This window comes from Mastigoproctus giganteus, chromosome 7 (assembly GCF_048544385.1).
Source record: "Mastigoproctus giganteus isolate SK-2022 chromosome 7, ASM4854438v1, whole genome shotgun sequence".
NCBI lineage: Eukaryota > Metazoa > Arthropoda > Arachnida > Uropygi > Thelyphonidae > Mastigoproctus > Mastigoproctus giganteus.
This window is the reverse complement of record NC_143581.1, coordinates 37,324,835-37,346,962: the sequence shown is the minus strand read 5'-3', so window position 1 is coordinate 37,346,962 and position 22,128 is coordinate 37,324,835. Positions and strand designations below refer to the sequence as shown.

At 39.2% G+C, this 22,128-nt stretch overlaps 1 protein-coding gene across 1 annotated transcript in view; it reads right to left on the bottom strand.

Moving 5' to 3' along the window:
- Positions 1 to 22,128, bottom strand: part of SMC6 (Structural maintenance of chromosomes 6) — a 655,684-nt gene that overhangs the window by 371,506 nt on the left and 262,050 nt on the right. The window contains exon 10 of the mRNA XM_090377619.1: positions 198 to 344. Coding sequence (XP_090233745.1) covers positions 198 to 344 — 147 coding nt within the window. The remainder of the gene's footprint in view (positions 1 to 197; positions 345 to 22,128) is intronic.

Sequence of the window (22,128 nt, the reverse complement as noted above, 5' to 3'; positions counted from 1 at the left end):
TACATGTGTTAATTTCTATTATTAGCAATTATGTATACCATTAAACAAATGCAATTTAAAAAGCAAATGTCAGTGTTGCATATGAAATCCTCTTTTTTTAAGTTGATTTTGTTTTTTTTTTTTTATTTTGAGTTTTTAATTGAAAAAAATGTAGTTTAAAATTAAAAGCAAGAGCCTTTAAAATTTATATTTTTTACCTGATTCTTTTTCTTTAATTTTTTTTGCTCCTCAAACATATTGTTATGTTCTGTGTGCATTTTCTGAACATAATCAATTCTGGTATTAATCCTTTTAATCTCTAATAAAATTTGCTTTTGCCTCTGTTTCTGTTCTTCTTCTTTTTCCTAAAAAAAATAAAAAATAAAAAAAAAATAATCTCAGAAGTTCTGATTACTACTCAAGAGTTTCCCCCTACTGATATTTCTTAAATATCATAGTAATAATAATGACTTACAATGTGGGTTATGATGACAGGCAATATTCAATTACAGATAAGAAATAAGAACATCACTGTGGCAGGTGTTAGCGATAGTGTATTCAATATAGCTGAAATATGCAACAGTGTAGCTCTTACTCAGTGCCACCTTAACCACTGGATTAAATGACATATATTACCAGCCATTTAGGATGCTTTCCACATTGTGTTTTATATTTTCTATTTTGTTGTTTTTTTATTTATTAAAAATAAAATATATATTTATTTTTAAAATAAATATTTAGTATTAGTCACTAAAAAATATATTCCACTGACTATAAGAAGGTGCATCCAGGGCATCCAAATTTCTTAAGATGGTTCTGCTCCTATTACTAATGGTAAGTTGATACACGCGGGAAAACTGTGCATACACACCAAAATAAATTATTTAGAATGTCTTTCACTGTTTAAGCAACATTCTAAAAATTGAAGTGAAGATTTTACAGACAACTGGAATAACAGGCATTTCTGTACAAAAAAGGTTGGTACATTATCACATGGTTATGGTAAATATATCTACCAAATCAAGTTTCTTTGTCAGATAAATAATTTAAAATAATCATTTTAATTACTTATTTCAGTAATATGAATGAACCCAAAATGCTAAGAAGTTAAAACTATTTTACACATTTCAGATAATTCAGAATAGCTGCCAACATTTTATTTCCAAAAAGAAGAGAAGAGATCAGATATTTGCAAGCAGGAAGAAAATAGGATAAAAAAAAAATGCCTCCTGAAAAACAGGAGATTTTTTTTTGAAAAAAAAGCAGGAATTTTTTTTGTAAGTCCACACTGCACTAGAAATTAAATTTCACTAGCAAAATAAAAATTTTATGTTAAAAAACAGCCATAAAATTGTTTGCCAGTAGAGCATGCTTTGAACAATAGTTTACCTAATGTGTTTCTGTTTGGATATTCTATTAGATTTCAAATGATTTTGATTTCTTCAAGAAAAACACTTCTGCAGACTTTGCCCTCTTCAAAAATGTAGAGTCAAAGTTCTGTTCATCACAAAGGTTCTTGCTGTCTAGACTTGGTTGTGAGGAGCATTCCTAAAATTTTATAGAAAGGGATCTGAACTGGTTTTTTTTTTTTTACTAACCTGCCTGAATATTCTCTTACGCTCAAGTGTGATATAAAGAACTTTTAAAATGCCAAGCTTAACTTGGAATAATCTGTTTATGTTTCAAATGTTTATGTTAATAATCTGTTATGTTTCAAACTTCCTTGTGCAGTTGTCAGTTCCCCAATCAAGGGCTACTCTACACCAATTATTTCTTCTTTCATAATAGCACTCTGTAGGTTCTCACACTGTAACTGAGGCTGCAAAACATATATTGATTTATCTATTTCTTTATCTTTAATAACACCAAGAAGTACTGGAAACCTGTCCACAAAGATGTTCAAATTTGAAAATGATGCACTGCCAACTGATGAAATTTGTGCTACCTCAGCAAGATTGAATGCGGATCTAAAGCTCGCCATGCTCAACCAACTCAGCACAATTTCAAAGAAACACGAAAACTTTATGACCAACAATGACTTCTACAACTTCGTGAGAATGACCAATGACAAGCAAAAGATTCTACTCATACATGTAATTTGGTGTCTGTTATCTCCCAGTCACAAACCAATTCAAATATTCTTGACTGGCCCAGCTGGATGGAGAAAAACGTTTATGATTCATCTCTTGATGGAAATATACAACCACTTCAGTAATACAAATGGGTACTGTAATGCCTAAATTACATGCACTTCAACTGGTAAGGCTGAAGCGCAGGTAAAGTAATGATCTTGGATGTGCTCAGAACGGTTTATGCCAGCTCTGAGCAGATCTATACACACCCACTTCTAAACACAAAACCTGATGGAAGTTTGCTCCAGTGATCAATTACATTCTTGCTGAAGGCAAATTTTTTCACATTGATCCTCTTTCAATTTAAATTAATGCCCTTTATATGTGTCATTTGAGAAAGAGTACAGGTAAATGGTAAACTAAATGCTGTCAGCATTTAGTTTACTATTTACTGAACTGAAGTCTTTCTTTATAGAAGTACCTTTTTTGTGTCCCAGACTGATCTTGTTACATTTTTCGGCACCTGTTCCAACAGACTGACATCTTTCCTAAAATGAGGCTTCCAGACCTGTACATCGTACTCAGGAAAGGGTGTAACTGTTGTCCTACTCTACAGAATATCATCTTGTTGCCCTATTGGCAAGATTCAGATATAGCACTGACAGAACCCCACGAGCTCTCCTAGCAGCCTCTCTATGCTGCGTGGAGAACTTCTTGTCAGACTGTACTATTAAATACAACTTTTTTGTTTTCCACTACCTTGAGTGTAGCAGTTCCTAAAAATAATATTATTGTAGGTTTCTGCTACCCAAATGCAGTACCTTGCATTTATCATCTGCTTATTTTCTTCAGGTTGATTGGTTGGTTGTTGGGTTCTATTGGCGCATTAGCAACTAAGGCTATAATGCGCCAAAACCAGGTGATATATAAAAATTTAAATTTCGCTGACCTAATTACTTGGATCACCATGTCAAGATATTAAATAACAAAGGTATAAAATGTAGAAAAGGTAAATCAATAAAGAAATAACAATAACACGTAAATTTTAAATACAAGTAAAAACCTTTATTGATTTAAAAAAGCTAAAAACAGCAGACACATTGTCATTGTCGGATAAAATTTGACTGAGTATATACGGCTCAGTCAGATGATTAAAAGCGGTAGAACGGATATTGCTAAAATCTGGAAAGTCAATTAAAATGTGTCTGATTGATAAAACTGTGCCACAGGACTCGCACATAGGAGGACCATCAGCCCTCAGCAAAAACGAATGAGTCAAATGAATATGTCCTATGCGGGTCCGGGCAAGAACAACTTCCTCCTTACGATTCCTGCAAACACTAGACTACCACGGTTCAATTACAGGCTTTATACGATATAATTTATTCGTAGTCTGTCTATTCCACGAATCTTGCCATTGGGAGTGTATCTTTTGGTGTATTATTTGCCTGTAGTCTGTATAGGGGACTGACAGGCAGCGATTATTATTGGGAATTGCTGATTTGGCTGCGGTGTCAGCCAAATCATTTCCCCTAATCCAGTGGTGGAATTCAAATAATTTAACAACCGGTTCGCTGCCATAATAACTGTTCTAAGTATAAAAAAACTATATACCAAAAAGTAGTTTATTATTTCATGTAGTTAATAGGTTTTTTTTTTTTTGGTAGTTGTTGGTGCATCGGCTTCTGTGGCCATAATGCACCTCCCAAGGTTTTTTTGCAGTACTTTGATCCAAGCCCGAGGCAGGATTCGAACCCATGACCTTTGGGCTGCCAGGCAGGTACTTGACCCACGAACAATAAAAGAGCACAAAACTAGATTATGTTATAAGAAAGAGTTTTAAAATATTAATGAAAAATATTAAATAATACCTGACAAAAACAATAAAATTGTTATTTAAGATATTTCCATATAAAAGTGAAGATAAAAGTGAAGCAATTTTCTTTGATTTTATCCGAGCATCATCGGCTGAGTTATTTATCCTTAACCATCTTTTCACTGGAGGAGTAAGATCCCATTCCTTTAGAGGTAGGCCAATTAGACTAATAGTCATTGTGTTTGATATATTAGAAACAGTTAGGCGACTTCTCTTCTCTGAACATTATGTTCATCTTTGAAAAACCTCTTTCCGCTTCTGCTGAACATACAGCAATTGTTCTGACAATATTTTTAGGTCTTTGAACACTTTCAGGAATTGCATAATTCTGGGAATTTTTTAAAACGTTTTCCACGAAATCTCAATAATCATTAACATCAATTTGGTAATTAAAAATGTCATTAAATACAAGCAATTGTTCTTCAGCTGCTTTCCATGGAACTAGCAATTCTTCAATATTCCAGTAACCTGGCTACAACTTGCTTTTAAATGTTCACAATCCATTAGTATTTTTTCAAATTCGATACGATGTTTTCTAAAAGTCTTTCCAGAGGAAGCCCGACAAATCGATGATTTTCTACAAATTTTATATTTTTGAAGGTTTCTAAAGTCATTAATTCATCAACTTTTTTTTCATATATACCCCTTTCCTTTCCAAGCATTTGAAATGTTTTAATAGATCTTATCACAAGTTTTTCAGCCTTTATTATGTCTATATTTCTTGCTGGCAGTGCATCTGAAAGAAGAGAAATTTCGTTTAAAATATCAATCATCAATGCCAAATCAGTTATACAATATATATTTTCAAGATAGGCAGCCATACCTAAGTACTTTTTATTTGAATAAAAAGTGATGTAGCGCTGGATAAGCACACCACACAGCTAGGGTTGACCTTAACTACAGACAGCCCATCTTGGTCCCAAAACTCTTCCAATCTTTATAATTTCAATTCCAAGTTGTTCGGATATTTTGGAAAGTTCAAGTTAGTTTTAATTGCATTGATGAAAAATAGTATATATCTTATGAATAAATATTTTAAAATGATTTACTTGCTTTATTTCCTTTATCAAATCATCTAAAACAAGATGGAGGCGATGATCCAGAGCCATATTATTATGTTTGGAAACTCTTTTGCAATCCTAGTGCTCACTCCAGATTTTCTCCCAAGCATAACGCTGGCACCATTGAAGCAAAATCCTATTAAATTTTTTTCTAGGTAATTCTTAGTAAGCCCAACATTATTTAAACTTTCCATAACTGAAGAACATATTGTCTCTGCATCTTATTTTTCCAATTCAACTAGTTAAACGAAAATTGTTGGGGATGTAACTGAATCCTCAACTTTTAAGAAAAGTATAATAACTGGTTTGCAGGATATCTTTGAAGCTTCTTCAATAATCAAACATATTTTTGGATTATTTTCTATAATTTTATTAAATATTTCTTTTTTAATTTCCTTTGCAATGAAATCAACTACTTTCACAGCAGTTTTACGAGAATGTAATCCTATTGCCATATCTAATCCATTTTTAATTTGCACTTCTACCTCATCTTCTATGTCTGAAAACAGTTTACATCTTTTTGCCAGGCTGTAAACTGTATTAAAATTGTTATATTGTTGCACTGTCCAGCATTTAGGAAGATTATTTTCAATTTTGGAGTTATCGTTTTTTATTTCAATAATTGACATGCTGCTTTCTTCAAGTTGGGGTGGTTGGGCTTGTGACTGTTTTGTACCATCCAAGGCCAATTCTGATATAACAAATTCTGATTTTGGTTTCTTATTGAAAAAAATCTTTCAAACTGTTGCCTTTTCATCCTTTTAAGGGCTATTGCAAAAAATTAAAAAAATGTTTTATTTTAATATATTATAGAGCAGGAGCGGATATGTGCCAATATATTTCAATATTTTTACTGGTTCTGTCCACGTGTGGTCATATCATAAACTTTTATAAACAAAACACTGTGCTTATACCATTGATAAACAGTCAGAACATTCATTTTATCGATACTAAACAAAAATTTTTTGCTGAATTAATAACAACCATTTGTAATAACCATTTTAACAACAGGTTCGCCGAACTCAACAAAAAATTAGGTATCGGTTCTGCCGAACTGGTGCGAACCGGCTGAATCCCACCACTGCCCTAATCCCAATGTGGCTGGGAATCCAGCAGAAGCGGATATCATATTCACGTTCATGGAGAAAGTGACTCTTCTGCTGAATACTAGACAGAACTGTTTGAGAATTATATCTAACAGTTATTAAAGCCTGTAACATGCTGAGAGAGTCGGAATATAAAATGAACCGTTGGTATTGGCACATTGGCATTTACAAATGTGATCCAAGGCTAACTCTATAGTGTGCAGCTCTGCAGTAAAAATGCTGCATTTGGGGAGAATCTGTGGTGATATGGTGGTGTACAGAACGACAGCAGCAGATCCCACATATGATTCCGACTTTGAGCCTTCTGTGTAAACAGGCGCGAAGTCAGAATGTTCAGCTCGGTGTGCTGAATAAAGCTGCAGGTAGACAAATGATGGAGTGTCCGACTTTACCCAATTTCAAAGGAACAAGTCACATGCTGGAACATGAGCATGCCAGGGTGGAAGAGGTTGCTTTGCTGATTGGGCAACCTTGTCTACCTTGATTGAATGTATGTTCTATGGGTAGCTCTTCGAGACGAATACCAAAAGGACGATTAGCAGTCTTACGGGTGTTGTAAAAATTTTCCCATTGTGGCTCAAAAATGAATGGCCACGTAGGATGGTCTAAGCAGGTATTTCAGTTTTAAAGCGTACTTTAGAGACAACTGCTTACGTCGAAGTGATAACGGTGGTTCGTTTCCTTCGACGTATAAGCTCTGGACAGGAGATGTTCGATATGCTCCAATAGCGATACGCGGAGAGCCTGATGATGGACAGGATCCAGCCATCAAAGTATATTGTCTCTGGCCGAATTGTATACTAGTGACCAGTAATCTAATCTGGATCGCACAAGCGCACGGTAAATGCCCAGTAGGGTGCATCGGTCCGCACCCCAAGATGTATAGGAGAGAGAGCGCAGAATATTCAGGCCTCTTGTGCACTTTGTGCGGATGTGCACCAGAAAGGTCACCTTTTTATCAAATACGAGTCCCAAGAATTTTGTGTCAACTGCTACCGGAATAGCATTTTGTCCGAGCCTTAATTCAGGTTCAGGATGAAGATTATGCTTACGACAAAAGTGTATGCAAGCCTTCTTCTCCGGCGAGAATCTGAAGCCATTAGCAAGTGCCCAGGATTTTAGGCGATCAATGGCTTTTTGCAGTTGTCTTTCAATAACCCTCATGTTGCATGACTGACAAAATATGCTAAAGTCATCAACATAGAGGGCACTGTTTACGGTTGGAGGAAGTTGTTCTGTGATGGAATTTACTTTGATGGCAAAAAGCATGACACTTAAAACTGATCCTTGAGGTACTCCCTCCTCTTGGCTGAAGGAACAAGAGAGTGCGGATCCCACATGAACTTGGAAAGATCGAATGGCTAAAAAGTTTTTAATAAAAATGGGCAGATGCCCTCTAAGACCAAGGCTATGCAAATCTTTTAAGATGTCAAATCTCCAAGTTGTGTCATACGCTTTCTCCATGTCAAAGAATACAGACACCAAATGTTCACGTTTTAGGTAAGCATCCAGGATGGATGTTTCCAGTCTAATGAGATGGTCCAGAGTGGACCAGTTCCTTTGGAAGCCGTACTGGATGTTGGAGAGAAGGTCCTTTGATTCTAAATACCATATTAAGCGAAAATGAACCATTCTCTCCAGGATTTTGCACAAACAGCTAGTCAGAGCAATACGACGATAATTAGTAGTGACTTTTGGATCCTTTCCTGGCTTAGCAAAGGCAAGAACGACTGCCTTGCACCAGGAATCCGGAAACTGTCCTTCCATAAAGAGTCTGTTATATAGAAGGGGCAGATAATCCATATATTTTGGTGAAAGATGCTTAATCATTTCATAATGGATGCCATCTGGTCCAACAGCACTTGCTTTGGGAAGAGTAAGAGCTCTTTTCAGTTCCTGTATAGTGAATGACCCGTTGTAGGGACAGACACTCTTAGACTTAAAATTAAGTGCCTGATTTTCGATTTTATGTTTCTGGATCAGGAACTCTGGGAAATACGAAGATGTTGCAGAGATGTTAGAGAATGTTTTCCCAAGAGAATTGGCTATTGCAGTTCGATCTGCAATACTGCATCCATTATAATCTAGATTGAAGAAGGGTGGGATATATATTTTCTCTTCATTTTCCGGATTTTATCCCAGACCAACTTAGTACTAGTGGACTGAGAAATTGATGAAGGAAAACGGATACACAATTCCTTTTGACCCTGACGGCGGATGTAGCGTGCTTTGGCTCGTGTGCGTTAAAGGCTATAAGGTTGGTCATGGTAGGGTATCGGCAGAATATCCCCCCACTTTGTATTGAGCCTTTTTTGCAGCTGTGCATTGCGAATTCCACCAAGGTTTGGGAAATGGTGGAAACCTGGCAGATGTTTTTGGAACAGCATTCACAGCTGCTTGGACAATTTCTGTGATGTATGTTGTGGCATCATTGACAGGCTCCTGACTGATGGTACTGAGGTCAAAATTTGCCTGATGTTGGAAGGCAGTCCAGTCAACCGGATCAGTCTTCCACCGTGGTAACAAGGTTATCACAGGGAAGTAATCACTTCCGTATGGGTTCTCCTCCACTTCACAAGTGAGTGAAGACAGTAGAAAGGGGGAGCAGATAGAGCATTAGCATTAGCATTAGTAGAGGCATTTGATGCAAGAAAGCAAGCTTATGCAGCATCAGCCGGAAAAAAAAAAAAAAACCCACTTCCATTTCACCCCTCTGTTCGTTCCAAATACCTGTCCAGCTGAGCCTTAAACTTATTTAGGCTATCAACCTCCACCACAAGGGATGAGAGTCTGTTCCACCAACCAACCACCCGCTGGCTAAAGGCAAATTTCCGCACGTCTATCCTACATCTGTCTTTCCTCAATTTGAATTTATGCCCTCTCAGGTGATTTTTCTGAGCTAGAGGAAGAATCCCATCAGCACTGAGCATGCTTAAACCATTCAAGGCTTTATACACCTCTATCAGATCACCTCGCTGGTGCCTAGTCTCCAGACACTGTAATTTGCAAAACTTAAGCCTTTCTTCGTAAGAGCACCCCTTTGTTCCATTCACTAATCTTGTTGCCCTTCTCTGTACTCGTTCCAGCAGCTCTACATCCTTCTTGAAATGAGGCCTCCAGACCTGTATACGGTTCTCTAGGTGTCGCCTGACCATTGCCTTATACAATGGAATAATCACCTCCTTATCCCTGCTGGAAAAATTCCTGTATATCATTGACAATACTCCATGAGCTACTCTTGCAGCCCGTCTGCACTGCTCAGAGAACTTCATATCTGCCTGCAAAACCACCCCCAAGTCCCTTTCATACTCTACCACTGACAGTGTAGTACCACAGAGTTGATACGTTGCTCTGGGGTTGCTGTTTCCCATGTGTAGTACTTTACATTTGTCAATGTTAAACTTCATTTGCCACCTCTCAGCCCATCTGCTCAACCTTTCCAGATCCTGTTGCAGCAGCATAGTGTCAGTAGTGTCCTTGACAACCCTGCCAACCTTTGTATCATCTGCAAACTTGGACATTAAGCTTGATATAAAATCATCAATATCATTTATAAATACAGAAAACAATAATGGACCCAACACTGAACCCTGAGGGACTCCACTAATAACATTAGTCCACGATGAGCAGTGTCCATTGATTACCACTCACTGTCTTCTCCCTCTCAACCACCCCTTTATCCATAGCAGCAATTTGCCTCCAATGTCACGCTGCTCCAATTTGTGTAGCAGTCTTCCATGTGCAACAGTATCAAAAGCCTTTCTAAGATCCAAGTATATAATATCAAAGTTATTCCCTGCATCCAGTTCTTTTGTGACTGCATCATAATATCCAATCAAGTTGGTCAGGCAACACTTCCCCTTAACAAAACCATGCTGTGTCTGAGCTAAAACTGATGTCTTGTCTAAATGATCCTGCAGTGCGTCTTTAACCAGTGCCTCCATTAATTTTCCTGGAACAGAAGTTAAGCTCACAGGTCTATAATTACTTGTGTCAGCCTTTGATCCTCCTTTGTGAATTGGAGTCACATTTGCACATTTCCAGTCTATGGGTACCTCCCCTGAGTCCAAGCAAGCTCTCATAATTATGGCTAAGGGTTTGCTTACTTCCTTTGCTGCCTCCTTTAATATAACTGGATAGATCCCATCCACCCCGGGTGCCTTTCTTGTGTTTATTTTCAACAGTTTCTCCTCCACTTTACTCCCAGTTATTTCAAGATTCTGTAGCTTACTGCTAGAGTTGAACACACCTCTGGCATTCCCCTTGCTGAATAACTCCTCACGTGTGAATGTCTATGCAAAATATTCATTTAGTTTGTTAGCTACCTGAGCAGGATCATCAACAGTTGACCCATCAATATCAAGTGGACCAATCTGATTCATCCCCTTCCTTCTAGAGTTTACATAAGTAAAGAACTCTTTGCTGTTTTTCTTTGCATCCCTTGCCAAGGATTTCTCGTAATCTGCCTTCGCCTGCCTAACCTCCTTTGTAACTTGGTTGCATATCAACTTGTATCTATCATGGGCTTCTGTGTCATGTGTTAATTTGTAAGTATCCCATGCATTTTTCTTCTCTGCCATATGCCTCATTAGTTCATCTGACATCCATTTTGGCCTAAACCTTGAACAATATTTCTTAGTTGGTATGTAAAGCCTAGTAGCTTCCAAGATAAGTTCTTTGAATGCTTCCCATTTTGAATTTGCTGTTGGTAACATCATCAGTTGGTCCCACTGTATAGAATTTAAATACTGTCTCAGTCCATCGTAGTCGCCTTTAAGGAAGCAATAACCCTTCCCTTTACCCCTAATGGTAGTTACCTCTTTGAGTAAATCCCACTTCAGCACACTGTGATCACTGCCACCTAGTGGTTCATTTATCTACAGATTCTTAATGCATGAAGAATCACTGCTGATAATCAAATCAAGAGTATTACTCCCTCTAGTTGGCTCCCGAACATGCTGATGTAGAAAACAATCATCCAATAAATCCACAAAAAGCCCTGCTAGCGTGTGAGTAACCAGCCCCCAAATTCCAGTCAATATCTGGGAAATTAAAATCTCCCATTATAAGACTCTCTGATTTACTGGCCCACTCTATTTCCCTGTACAGTTCCTTATTATACTCATCAGAGTCATTAGGCCTATAGCACACTCCTACTCTCAATTTTGATCTCCCAATGCTTATGTCACACCAAACTGACTCAACACTTCACTGTCCGGCGATATTGACTGGCTTCACTTCCTTGGTTTTTATGTGTTTCTTAACTAAGAAACCCCTCCCCCCTTCCTATCCTGTCTATCCTTTCTGTAGACGTTGTACTCATCAAATTGCTGTTCTGCATCCCTTATATCTGTGTGACACCACGTCTCTGATATCCCAACAAGATCTGCCTTTGATGTTTTGAGCAATACCTCAAATTCATCAAATTTATTTACTAAACTCCTGGCATTGGTGTACACGCATGTATACCTGCACCTATTTCTATTCTTAGCTACCCTAACACAACCCATGTGTTTACTTGTACTGCAATCGCTCCCAGCTGTCTCTGAAATACCATGCATCTTGTTTTTCAGGCTTCTGCTCATTCTAATAGAAGCAGTGCAAGAATCTCTTTCATCTCTGCCAGTGGCTACTGTCAATCTATTGGTCTTTGTCTCCCCACAAGCTAGCCAGTTTTCCGACCCACCTAACACTGCCTCGATAGCATCAGCAAATATTCTTGCACCCTTTCTATTTAAGTGTATCCCATCCCTGTAGAAGCAATCTCTCCTGTTAACAAGTACAGTCCAGGCTGAAAAAAATTCTACCCCTTGAGCCCTGCACAATCTTTCCAGGGCCGAATTGATCGACAAGGCTCTCATCATATACTCCCTCCTATCGTGTCTGGGCAGAATTGCAGACACTTTCAAATTCAACCCTAATTCTCGGCTTTTGTTCAACAGTGACCTGTACTTGTTAAGTAATTCTGCCGGTCTCCTACTCTTAATATTATTAGTGCCAACATGTACAACTATATCACCTTTTGTGCCCTTAAAAGATGATATTCGCTCTACAACGTCATCAACCTTTGCCCCTGGCAGACATACCCTGGTCCTGTTCCACCTATCTTTTTTACAAAGCATGTTCCCCGTTTCCCTGACAATAGAGTCACCAACAACTACTAGTTCCTTCGGGACCAGCGCATTCTGCCTTGGGGGTTGTCTTTGTGTCACGGGATGCCCAAGTGCAAGCTCTGGCATTGATGTGGGCAGCTGAGAGCTTGATGGGCCCCTCAATTTAGTTTCTTCGAGGGCATCCACCCTGTCCTTCAAGCTCTCATATAGGCCCACAAGAACGCCGAATCGTTGCTTGATATCGATACACTCCTTGCATCGCACACACACAAAGACATCCCCCTTGGCAGTATCATGTCCCGTACCCGATTGCTCTGCAAACATCAAGCAAACAGTGCATTTTATAAGGCTGTGAGTCAGAGGACAACTGCCCCACTCAGTTCTGCTCTGAGCCACAGCACTTCCATTAACTTGAGCCTTTTGCTTTGCTGCTCTGGGTTCTATTAATTTATTAATAGAACCCAGAGCAGCATGACTCATGACTCTAATAATTTATAAATTAATAGAGTCATGATTCTATTAATTTATTAATTAATTATAATTAATTATGTTATGTTATTAATTATGTTAAATATAATTAATTATATTACGTTTGTAATCTAAGTCGTTATATGTATTTATTTAAACGTACAATTTAACTGCTAACGAAGTTCAACTAACGCTATCTAGTACGGTATATAACTATCGTATCACAAAGGCAGGAAAATTACGAACGGTAGCGGAGTTGAAACACGTGGAAACCTTTACCGATACCTTTATGCAATTACAAGACCGAGTAAAGAATAAATACACCGAATTAATCAGAAAATCACAAAATAATGTTATACTACTAAATTTAAATCAAAAGTTTTAGAAAAACAATAATTTAAAATCAATAAATGAGAAAAATCCACTTAGGGCTTTGAACACGACCGTCTCTAGTAGCCTGGTCACAGACGAGCAGACGTCAGCAGACTTTAGAGAGAGATCAAGGCAGAAAAAGTATGGGTAGGCATGTGGAGGGTGTTTGTTCCAGTATTTAGAAGGGAAAGGTCATTGTCATTCAGCATACGCTCTATGACTCGTCCCCGTCCGTTGATGTTAATCAACGGATGGGGACGAGTGGAACAGGACCAGGGACAAAGGCTGATGACGTTGTAGAGCGGATATCATCTTTTAAGGGCACAAAAGGTGATATAGTTGTACACGTTGGCACTAATGATATTAAGAGTAGGAGAGAGGCAGAATTACTTAACAAGTACAGGTTACTGTTGAAAAAAAGCTGGGAATTAGGGATGAATTTGAGAGTGTCTGCAATTCTGTCCAGATACGATAGGAGGGAGTATATGATGAGAGCCTTGTAAATCAATTCGGCCCTGCAAAAGTTTGTGGAAGGCTCAAGGGGTAGAATTTTTTTCAGCCTGGTCTGTACTTGTTAACAGGAGAGACTGCTTCTACAGGGATGGGAGACATTTAAGTAGAAAGGGTGCAAGAATATTTGCTGATGCTATTGAGGCAGTGTTAGGTGGGTCGGAAAACTGCTAGCTTGAGGGGATACAAGGACTAATAGATTAACAGTAGCCACTGGGGAAGGTGAAAGTGATTCTTGCACTGCTTCTATTGGAATGAGCAGCAGCCTGGAAAACAAGATGCAGGATATTTCAGAGACTGCTGGGAGTCGTTGCGGTACAAGTAAACACATGGGTTGTGTTAGGGTAGCTAAGAATAGGAACAAGTGCATGTATACTTGCGTTTATACCAATGCTAGGAGTTTGGTAAATAAATTTGATGAATTTTAGGTATTGCTCAAAACATCAAATGGAGATATTGATGGGATATCAAAGACGTGGTCTCACACAGATATAAGGAATGCAGAACTGGAATTTGGGGAGTATAATGTGTACAGAAAGGTTAGACAGGATAGGACGGGAGGAGGGGTTATCCTATTAGTTAAGAAACACAAAATCCAAGGAAGTGAAGCCAGTCGACATCCCTCGACAGTGCAGTGTTGAATCAGTTTGGTGTGATTTAAGCATTGGAAGATCAAAATTGAGAGTAGATGTATAGGCCTAATGATTCTGATGAGTGTAATAAGAAACTGTACAGAGAAATAGTGGGCCAGTAAATCAGAGAGTCTTATAATGGGGGATTTTAATTTCCCAGATACTGACTGGAATTTGTGGGTTGCTCACTCACACACTAGTAAGGCTTTTGTGGATTTATTGGATGATTGTTTTCTACATCAGCACGTTCGGGAGGCAACTAGAGGGAGTAATACTCTTGATTTGATTATCAGTATTGATTCTTCGTTCATTAAGAATCTGCAGATAGAGGAACCACTAGGTGGCAGTGATCACAGTGTGCTGAAGTGGATTTACACAAAGAGGAAACTACCATCAGGGGTAAAGGGAAGGGTTATTGCTTTCGTAAAGGCGACTACGATGGTCCGAGACAGTATTTAAATTCTATACAGTGGAACCAACTGATGATGTTACCAACAGCAAATTCAAAATGGGAAGCATTCAAAGAACTTATCTTGGAAGCTACTAGGCTTTACATGCAAACTAAGAAATATTGTTCAAGGTTTAGGCCTAAATGGATGTCAGATGAACTAATGAGACATATGGCAGAGAAGAAAAATGCATGAGACACATAATTTAACACGTGACAGAAGATTATGATAGATATAAGTTGATCTGTAACCAAGTTACAAAGGAGGTTAGGCAGGCGAAGGCAGATTAGGAGAAATCGTTGGCAAGGATGCAAAGAAAAACAGTAAACAGTTCTTTACTTATGTAAACTCTGGAAAGAAGAGGATGAATCAGATTGGTATGCTTGATATCGATGGTTCAACTGTTGATGATCCTGCTCAGGTAGCTAACAAACTAAATGAATATTTTGCACCGACATTCACACAAGGAGTTATTCAGCAAGGGGAATGCCAGAGGTGTATTCAACTCTGGCAGTAAGCTAGATAATCTTGTAATAACTGAGAGGAAAGTGGAGGTGAAATTGTTGAAGATAAACACAAGAAAGGCACCTGGGATGGATGGGATCTATCCAGTTCTTTTAAAGGAGGCAGCAAAGGAAGTAAACAAACTCTGAGCCATAATTATGAGAGCTTCCTTAGACTCAGGGGAGGTACCCACAGACTGGAGGTGTGCAAATGTGATCCCAATTCAAAACGGAGGATGAAAAGCTGACACAAGTAATATAGACCTATGAGTTAACTTCTGTTCCAGGAAAATGAAAATTAATGGAGGTACTGGTTAAAGAAGTACTGCAGAATCAACTAGACAAGACTTCAGTTATAGCTCGGACACAGCATGGTTTTGTTATGGGGAAGTCTTGCCTGATCAATTTGATTGGATACTATGATGCATTCACAAAAGAACTGGATGTAGGGAATAACTTTGATATTATATATTTGGATCTTAGAAAGGCTTTTGATACTGTTGCACCTGGAAGACTGCTGCACAAATTGGAGCAGTGTGGCATCGGAGGCAAATTGCTGTTATGGATAAGGGGGTGGTTGAGGGGGAGAAGACAGAGCGTGGTAATCAATGGACACTGCTCATTGTGGACTAATGTTATTAGTGGAGTTCCTCAGGGTTCAATGTTTGGTTCATTGTTGTTTCTGTATTTATAAATGATATTGATGATGGTATATCAAGCTTAACATCCAAGTTTGCAGACAATTCAAAGGTTGGCAGGATTGTTAAGGACAGTACTTATGCTATGCTGCTGCTGCTGCAACTGGATCTGGGAAGGTTGAGGAAATGGGCTGAGAGGTGCCAAATGAAGTTTAACATTGACAAATGTAAAGTACTACATACGGGAAATAGTAATCCCAGAGCAAAATATCAACTCTCTGGTACTACACTGACAGTTGTAGAGAATGAAAGGGACCTGGGGGTGGTTGTGCAGGCAGATATGAAGTTCTCTGAGTAGTGCAGATTGGCTGCAAGAGTAGCTCATGGTGTCTTATCAATGATATATAGGAATATTTCTAGCAGGGATAAGGAGGTAATTATTCCCTTGTATAAGGCAATGGTCAGGCGACACCTTGATTACTGTATACAGGTCTGGATGGCTCATTTCAATAAGGATGTAGAGCTGCTTGAAGAAGAAGAAAGAAGGGCAACAAGATTAGTGAATGGAACAAAGGTTTGCTCTTACGAAGAAAGGCTTAAATTTTGCAAATTACAGTGTCTGGAGACTAGGGACCGGTGAGGTGATCTCGTAGAGATATATAAAGCCTTGAATGATTTGAGCATGCTCAAGCCAATGGGATTCTTCCACTTGCTCAGAATAATCACCCGAGAGGGCATAAATTCAAATTGAGGAAAGACAGATGTAGGATAGATGTGCGGAAATTTGCCATTAGCCAGTGGGTAGTTGGTTGGTGGAACAGATTTCCATCCTTTGTTGTGGAAGTTGATAGACTAAATAAATTTAAGGCTCAGCTGGACAGGTATTTCGAACGAACGAACGAACGAACAGGGGGGGGGGTTAAATGGGAGTGGCGTTTTTTTTGGCTGATGCTGCATAAGCTTGCTTTCTTGCATTATATGCCTCTACTAATGCTAATTTGTATCATCAACAAACTTACACATTAAACTTTATATGTCTTCATCAATAATATTAATAAATACTAAAAACAGTAAATGACTTAACACTGAGGGATATCCTGAGAACTGATATCAGTTTATGAGGGGCAGTAGCAATAAATAACCACCTGTGTCTTTTATCACTCACTAATAGCTTTATCCATAGCTGTACTTGCAGTGATGGCACACTGTTCCAATTTTTACAGTATTAAAAACTTTGTTGAAATCTAAGTATGTGATGTCCAAATTATCTTTTGAACCCAGTTTCCTTGCTAGTACATCATAGGAGTTAATCATATCGATCAGACACGATCTCCCCTTAACAAGTGAGTGCTGCAACAGCCATATAATTCCACTCAGAATGATCCTGCATTACTTGTTTAGTCAATGACTCGATTATTTTTTTGGAACAGAAGTAAAGCTTACAATTTCGGCGAAGTCTGGACGGTCTCTGACAGCCAAACCCTCTGCTTGCACCTTCACGATGGTGGAACTGTTAGTAATCCTGGGTATAACCACCATGCACAAGTACATGGTGGGTGACCACCCAGGTGTGAGCCAACGTAAGCAGGGGTCGAGGTGTGGCACCCACACCACATGGAGGATCGCCGCCCCTCTATGTTACCAAGCAGTACTAGGTGGTAGATGACTCCCATCAACCGGTGAAATACCATCACTTTGCTTATTGGAGGCTTGAAGTGGTGGAACCCATGTTTAGTCTCTAGAGCTAAGTTCCGGTCAACCCTTCCCTATCTCTTCCATCATGCAGTATGATTGATGACTTTTGAGGTTATGATGAACGTCGTGGCAAGATCCAATATTCCTTACATTTCGAGGGTAAAGCTCTAAAACGGTGTTCACAGGCCGGCCGCTAGTTAGTACACCGCACTGAACCTATTGGTAACTCTCTAGGAGGCTTCCGGATCAGCTAGTGTATAATCTTGCTACCTCTACTCTGCCAGATAGTGACTGGAGGGAGTCCGAGTAGTGTGTATGCGGGGAGCATTGTCGAGGCCACGTTATGTCAAGGATCTGGGTATATTCTTACCACGTGTACACCATATGCAAAAATTTCATTACTTCAAACAGCATGTCCCACCCACTTTTTCTTACTATTGAATACACCATGAATTGTCAAACTAATAGAGCAAGCTCATCTGCAAAAAGATCTAAACCTCCCAAGGACTTCCTAATTCATTTCACAAATATGCGTGGTCTCAATTCTAATCTCAACGATGTCCATTTCCACTTGCAGTCTGCCAAACCCCATGTACTTTTTCTGACAGAATCTCAGTTATCGGTTGATTCAACTATTGCTCATCTCAAATGCCCAAATTATTCACTGTATGATTCCTTTCGCCTCAAAGGTGGTACTTGTGCATATGTCCGTTCTGATATTCCCTGTCAGAGACTTGGCAATTTGGAATCTCCTCTGGCTTAAAATCTCTCTACCTCATTGTGTCAAATTCATCTGTTGTCTCTACCGTTCTCCCAACTCCACTAATCACATGGAGCTCTTTGACTTCCTCTCTTTGCAACTTGACTTTCTTCAGTCCAACTTTCCTAACAGTGAAGTAATTTCCTTGGTGATTTTAATGTTCACAACTCCAGCTGGCTTCCGTTTTCTAGTCACACCGACCCAGCAGGTCGAGATGCTGAGGCTTTTGCAATTACTAATGACCTAGCACAGATTGTTCATTTACCTACAAGAATACTGGACAATCCTAATCATACAGCCAATACGCTTGATCTTTTTCTCACAATCAACCCTTCTAAGTACACGGTCGAAGTGAGAGGTCCTTTAGGCACTTCATATCACAACTTGGTGATTGTCTCTTCTCCAATGGAACCTTTATCTCATGGCTATTCCCAACCTTGTGTTCTTTGGCATTACAAAAATGCAAAATGGGAAGACTTGCGAGATTTCTTTTCTTCTTTTCCTTGGTCGGATTACTGTTTCAATACTTCTGATGTCAACGTTTGCTCAGATCGTGTCAGTGAAATTATTCTTGCAGGAATGGAATCCTTTATCCCACACTCCACTTTAAAATCTCGTCTTTTATATAAACCTTGGTTTTCCAATAAATGTGCTAAGGCTGTCAAGAGAAGAATGTTGCATATCGTAATTTGCTTGTTTCTAATTCTTCAGTTTCATTTTCTGCCTAACCAAAGCTCGCAACAATTGTAAAGCAGTTATTAATCAGTCCAAACTAGAGTTTGAACAGGCTAAGAGTACAAAACTTGCTAATTGCCCTAATGGTAGCCAAGCAGTCTGATCTCTTGCCAAAGCTATTGGCCGCAACTTTTGCCCATCTCTGCTCCCACCTCTGTCCAAACCAGATGGTTCTGTTGTCACTTCAGCCAAGGATAAAGCTGACCTGCTAGCATCCCATTTTTCTTCCAGCTCATGTATTAATGATCTTGGTAAAACACCTCCCACCATTCCCAACACGCTCCATTCAATGCCTCCTGTGGTCTTCCGTCAAAAGGATATCAGAAGGATTTTGATGAATCTTGATGCTAAGAAAAGCTCCAGGTCCCGACGGTATTTCTCCACTTGTTCTCAAAACCTGTGCTCCCGAACTTACTTCTATTCTTTGCCGCCTTTTTTCACTTTCTTATTCCAAAGGTGTTTTTCCTTCTGCTTGGAAATTTGCTCATATCCAGCGAGTTCCTAAAAAGGGTGACAAATCCCTCGCATCCAATTATCGTCCCATTGCAATTACTTCTACTCTTTCTAAAGTAATGGAGAAATCAATTAACCGCCATCTCTTACACTACCTAGAAACCTTCCGTCTGATCAACGATCGCCAGTATGGATTCCTTCAGTGTTGATCCACTGGTGATATTCTGGCTTATGTTACACATTTATGGACTAATTCAATGGAAAGGTTCTGTGAAACACAAGTAGTTGCTCTTGACATCTAAAAGGCTTTTGATTGTGTTTGGCATAAAGGTCTTCTAAACAAGCTTCCATCTTATGGTTTGCCAACTGTTTTTAGTAATTGGTTATCCAGTTTTCTCTCTGATCGCTCACTGAGGGTGATGGTAGATGGCTCTCTGTCTTCTAACTTCTCCACTAATGCCGATGTCCCCCAAGGTTCAGTTCTTTCCCCCACTCTTTTCTTCTTGTATATCAATGACCTTCTTCCATTGACTGGAAATCCTATCCATAGTTTTGCCGATGATAGCACATTGCATTCAACTTTCCATTTTGAGAAACCTTGTCCTGCTCAATCAGCTTCAACTTCTCGAAAATCTGCTACCAATTCCTTAAATGCCGATCTTCAGGTAATTCTCCAGTGGGGCAAAGACAACTTAGTTGATTTCAACCCTTCTAAAACTCAGTCTTGTCTTATATTTCGCAAAAAGGATTCTTCTGCTCGTATGCTTATGTTTAGTGACACTCCGATTTCTAAGCAAAATGATATATCTCTTTTGGGGATTACCCTGACTTCTAATCTCTCTTGGCACACGCACATTACAAATATTGCTTCCTCTCATCTAAAAAACTTTGTTTTCTCTTTCGCTCTCGGCGTTACTTTTCTTCCAAACAGCTGCTCACTCTGTATAAATCACAAATTCGCCCTGCCATGGAATATTGTTCTCACATCTGGGGTGGTGCCCCCAAAACCTCTCTCAAGCTTCTTGATTCCATTCAGAAGAGGGCAGTTAGGTTAATTTATGATTCATCTCTAACAGAGTCTCTCCACTCGCTTTCTCATAGTCATAGACGCACTGTTTCTGCTGCATGCCTCTTCTACAGATACTTCCATGGGCACTGTTCTTCTGAATTGGCTTCTATAATTCCCGCTCTCTCTTTCAAAACAGTCCAAACATGTGCCGCCACCAGTCAACATCCATTTACTGTCCAACTTCAAACCCACAGAACCAACTTTTCATCATCCTCATTTATTCATTCAACTGCCGTTTTCTGGAACAACCTTCCTTCATACATATTTCCTGAAAATTACAATCTTCAGAAGTTCAAGTCCAATGTCAACAAATATCTTCTTTCGTCTTCTCAACCTCCAACCCAAGCACGGTACTAAGTACTATAGGTTCTAATACCTCTCGTGTTTGGAGTTGACATAAAAAAAAAAAAAGCTCTGTAATTATTCAGTTTGCCCTTTGATCCCCTTTTCTGAATAGGCAGTATATTTAAGCAGACTGCTGAGCTACTGTATATTTTACTATATGGTTTTATAGTTTTACTACATGTGTCAACTTTTTAAGTGTACAGAATTCAACAGTTTTTATTTCATATTCTGTTTATAGCATTAGCATTAGCAGAGGCATATGATGCAAGAAAGCAAGCTTATTCAGCATCAGCCAAAAAAAAAAAAAAACCCACTCCCATTTCACCCCTCCGTTCGTTCGAAATACCTGTCCAGTTGAGCTTTAAATTTGTTTAGGCTATCAACTTCAACAACAAGTGATGGAAGTCGGTTCCACCAACCAACCACCCGCTGGCCAAAGTCAAATTTCCACACATCTATCCGACATCCGTCCTTCCTCAATTTGAATTTATGCCCTCTGAGGTGATTATTCTGAGAAAGATGAAGAATCCCATTGGCATTGAGCATGCTCAAACCATACAAAGCCTTATACACCTCTATCAGATCACCTCGCCGGTGCCTAGTCTCCAGACTCTGTAATTTGCAAAACTTAAGCCTTTCTTCGTAAGAGCAACCCTTTGTTCCATTTACTAATCTTGTTGCCCTTCTCTGTACCCGTTCCAGCAGCTCTACATCCTTCTTGAAATGAGGCCTCCAGACCTGTATACAGTACTCAAGATGTGGCCTTACCATTGCCTTATACAAGGGAATAATCACCTCCTTATCCCTGCTAGAAAAATTCCTGTATATCATTGACAAGACACCATGAGCTACTCTTGCAGCTCGTCTGCACTGCTCAGAGAACTTCATATCTGCCTGTACAATTACCCCCAGGTCCTTTTCATTCTCCACCACTGTCAGTGTAGTACCGCAGAGTTGATACGTTGCTCTGGGGTTACTGTTTCCCATATGCAGCACTTTACATTTGTCGATGTTAAACCTCATTTGCCACCTCTCAGCCCGTCTGTCCAACCTTTCCAGATCCTGTTGCAGCAGCATAGCGTCAGTATTGTCCTTAACGACCCTGCCAACCTTTGTATCATCTGCAAACTTGGACATTAAACTTGATATCCCATCATCAATATCATTCATAAACACCGAAAACAACAACGGACCCAACACTGAACCTTGAGGAACTCCACTAATAACATTAGTCCACGTTGAGCAGTGTCCATTGATTACCACTCTCTGTCTTCTGCCACTCAACCATCCCC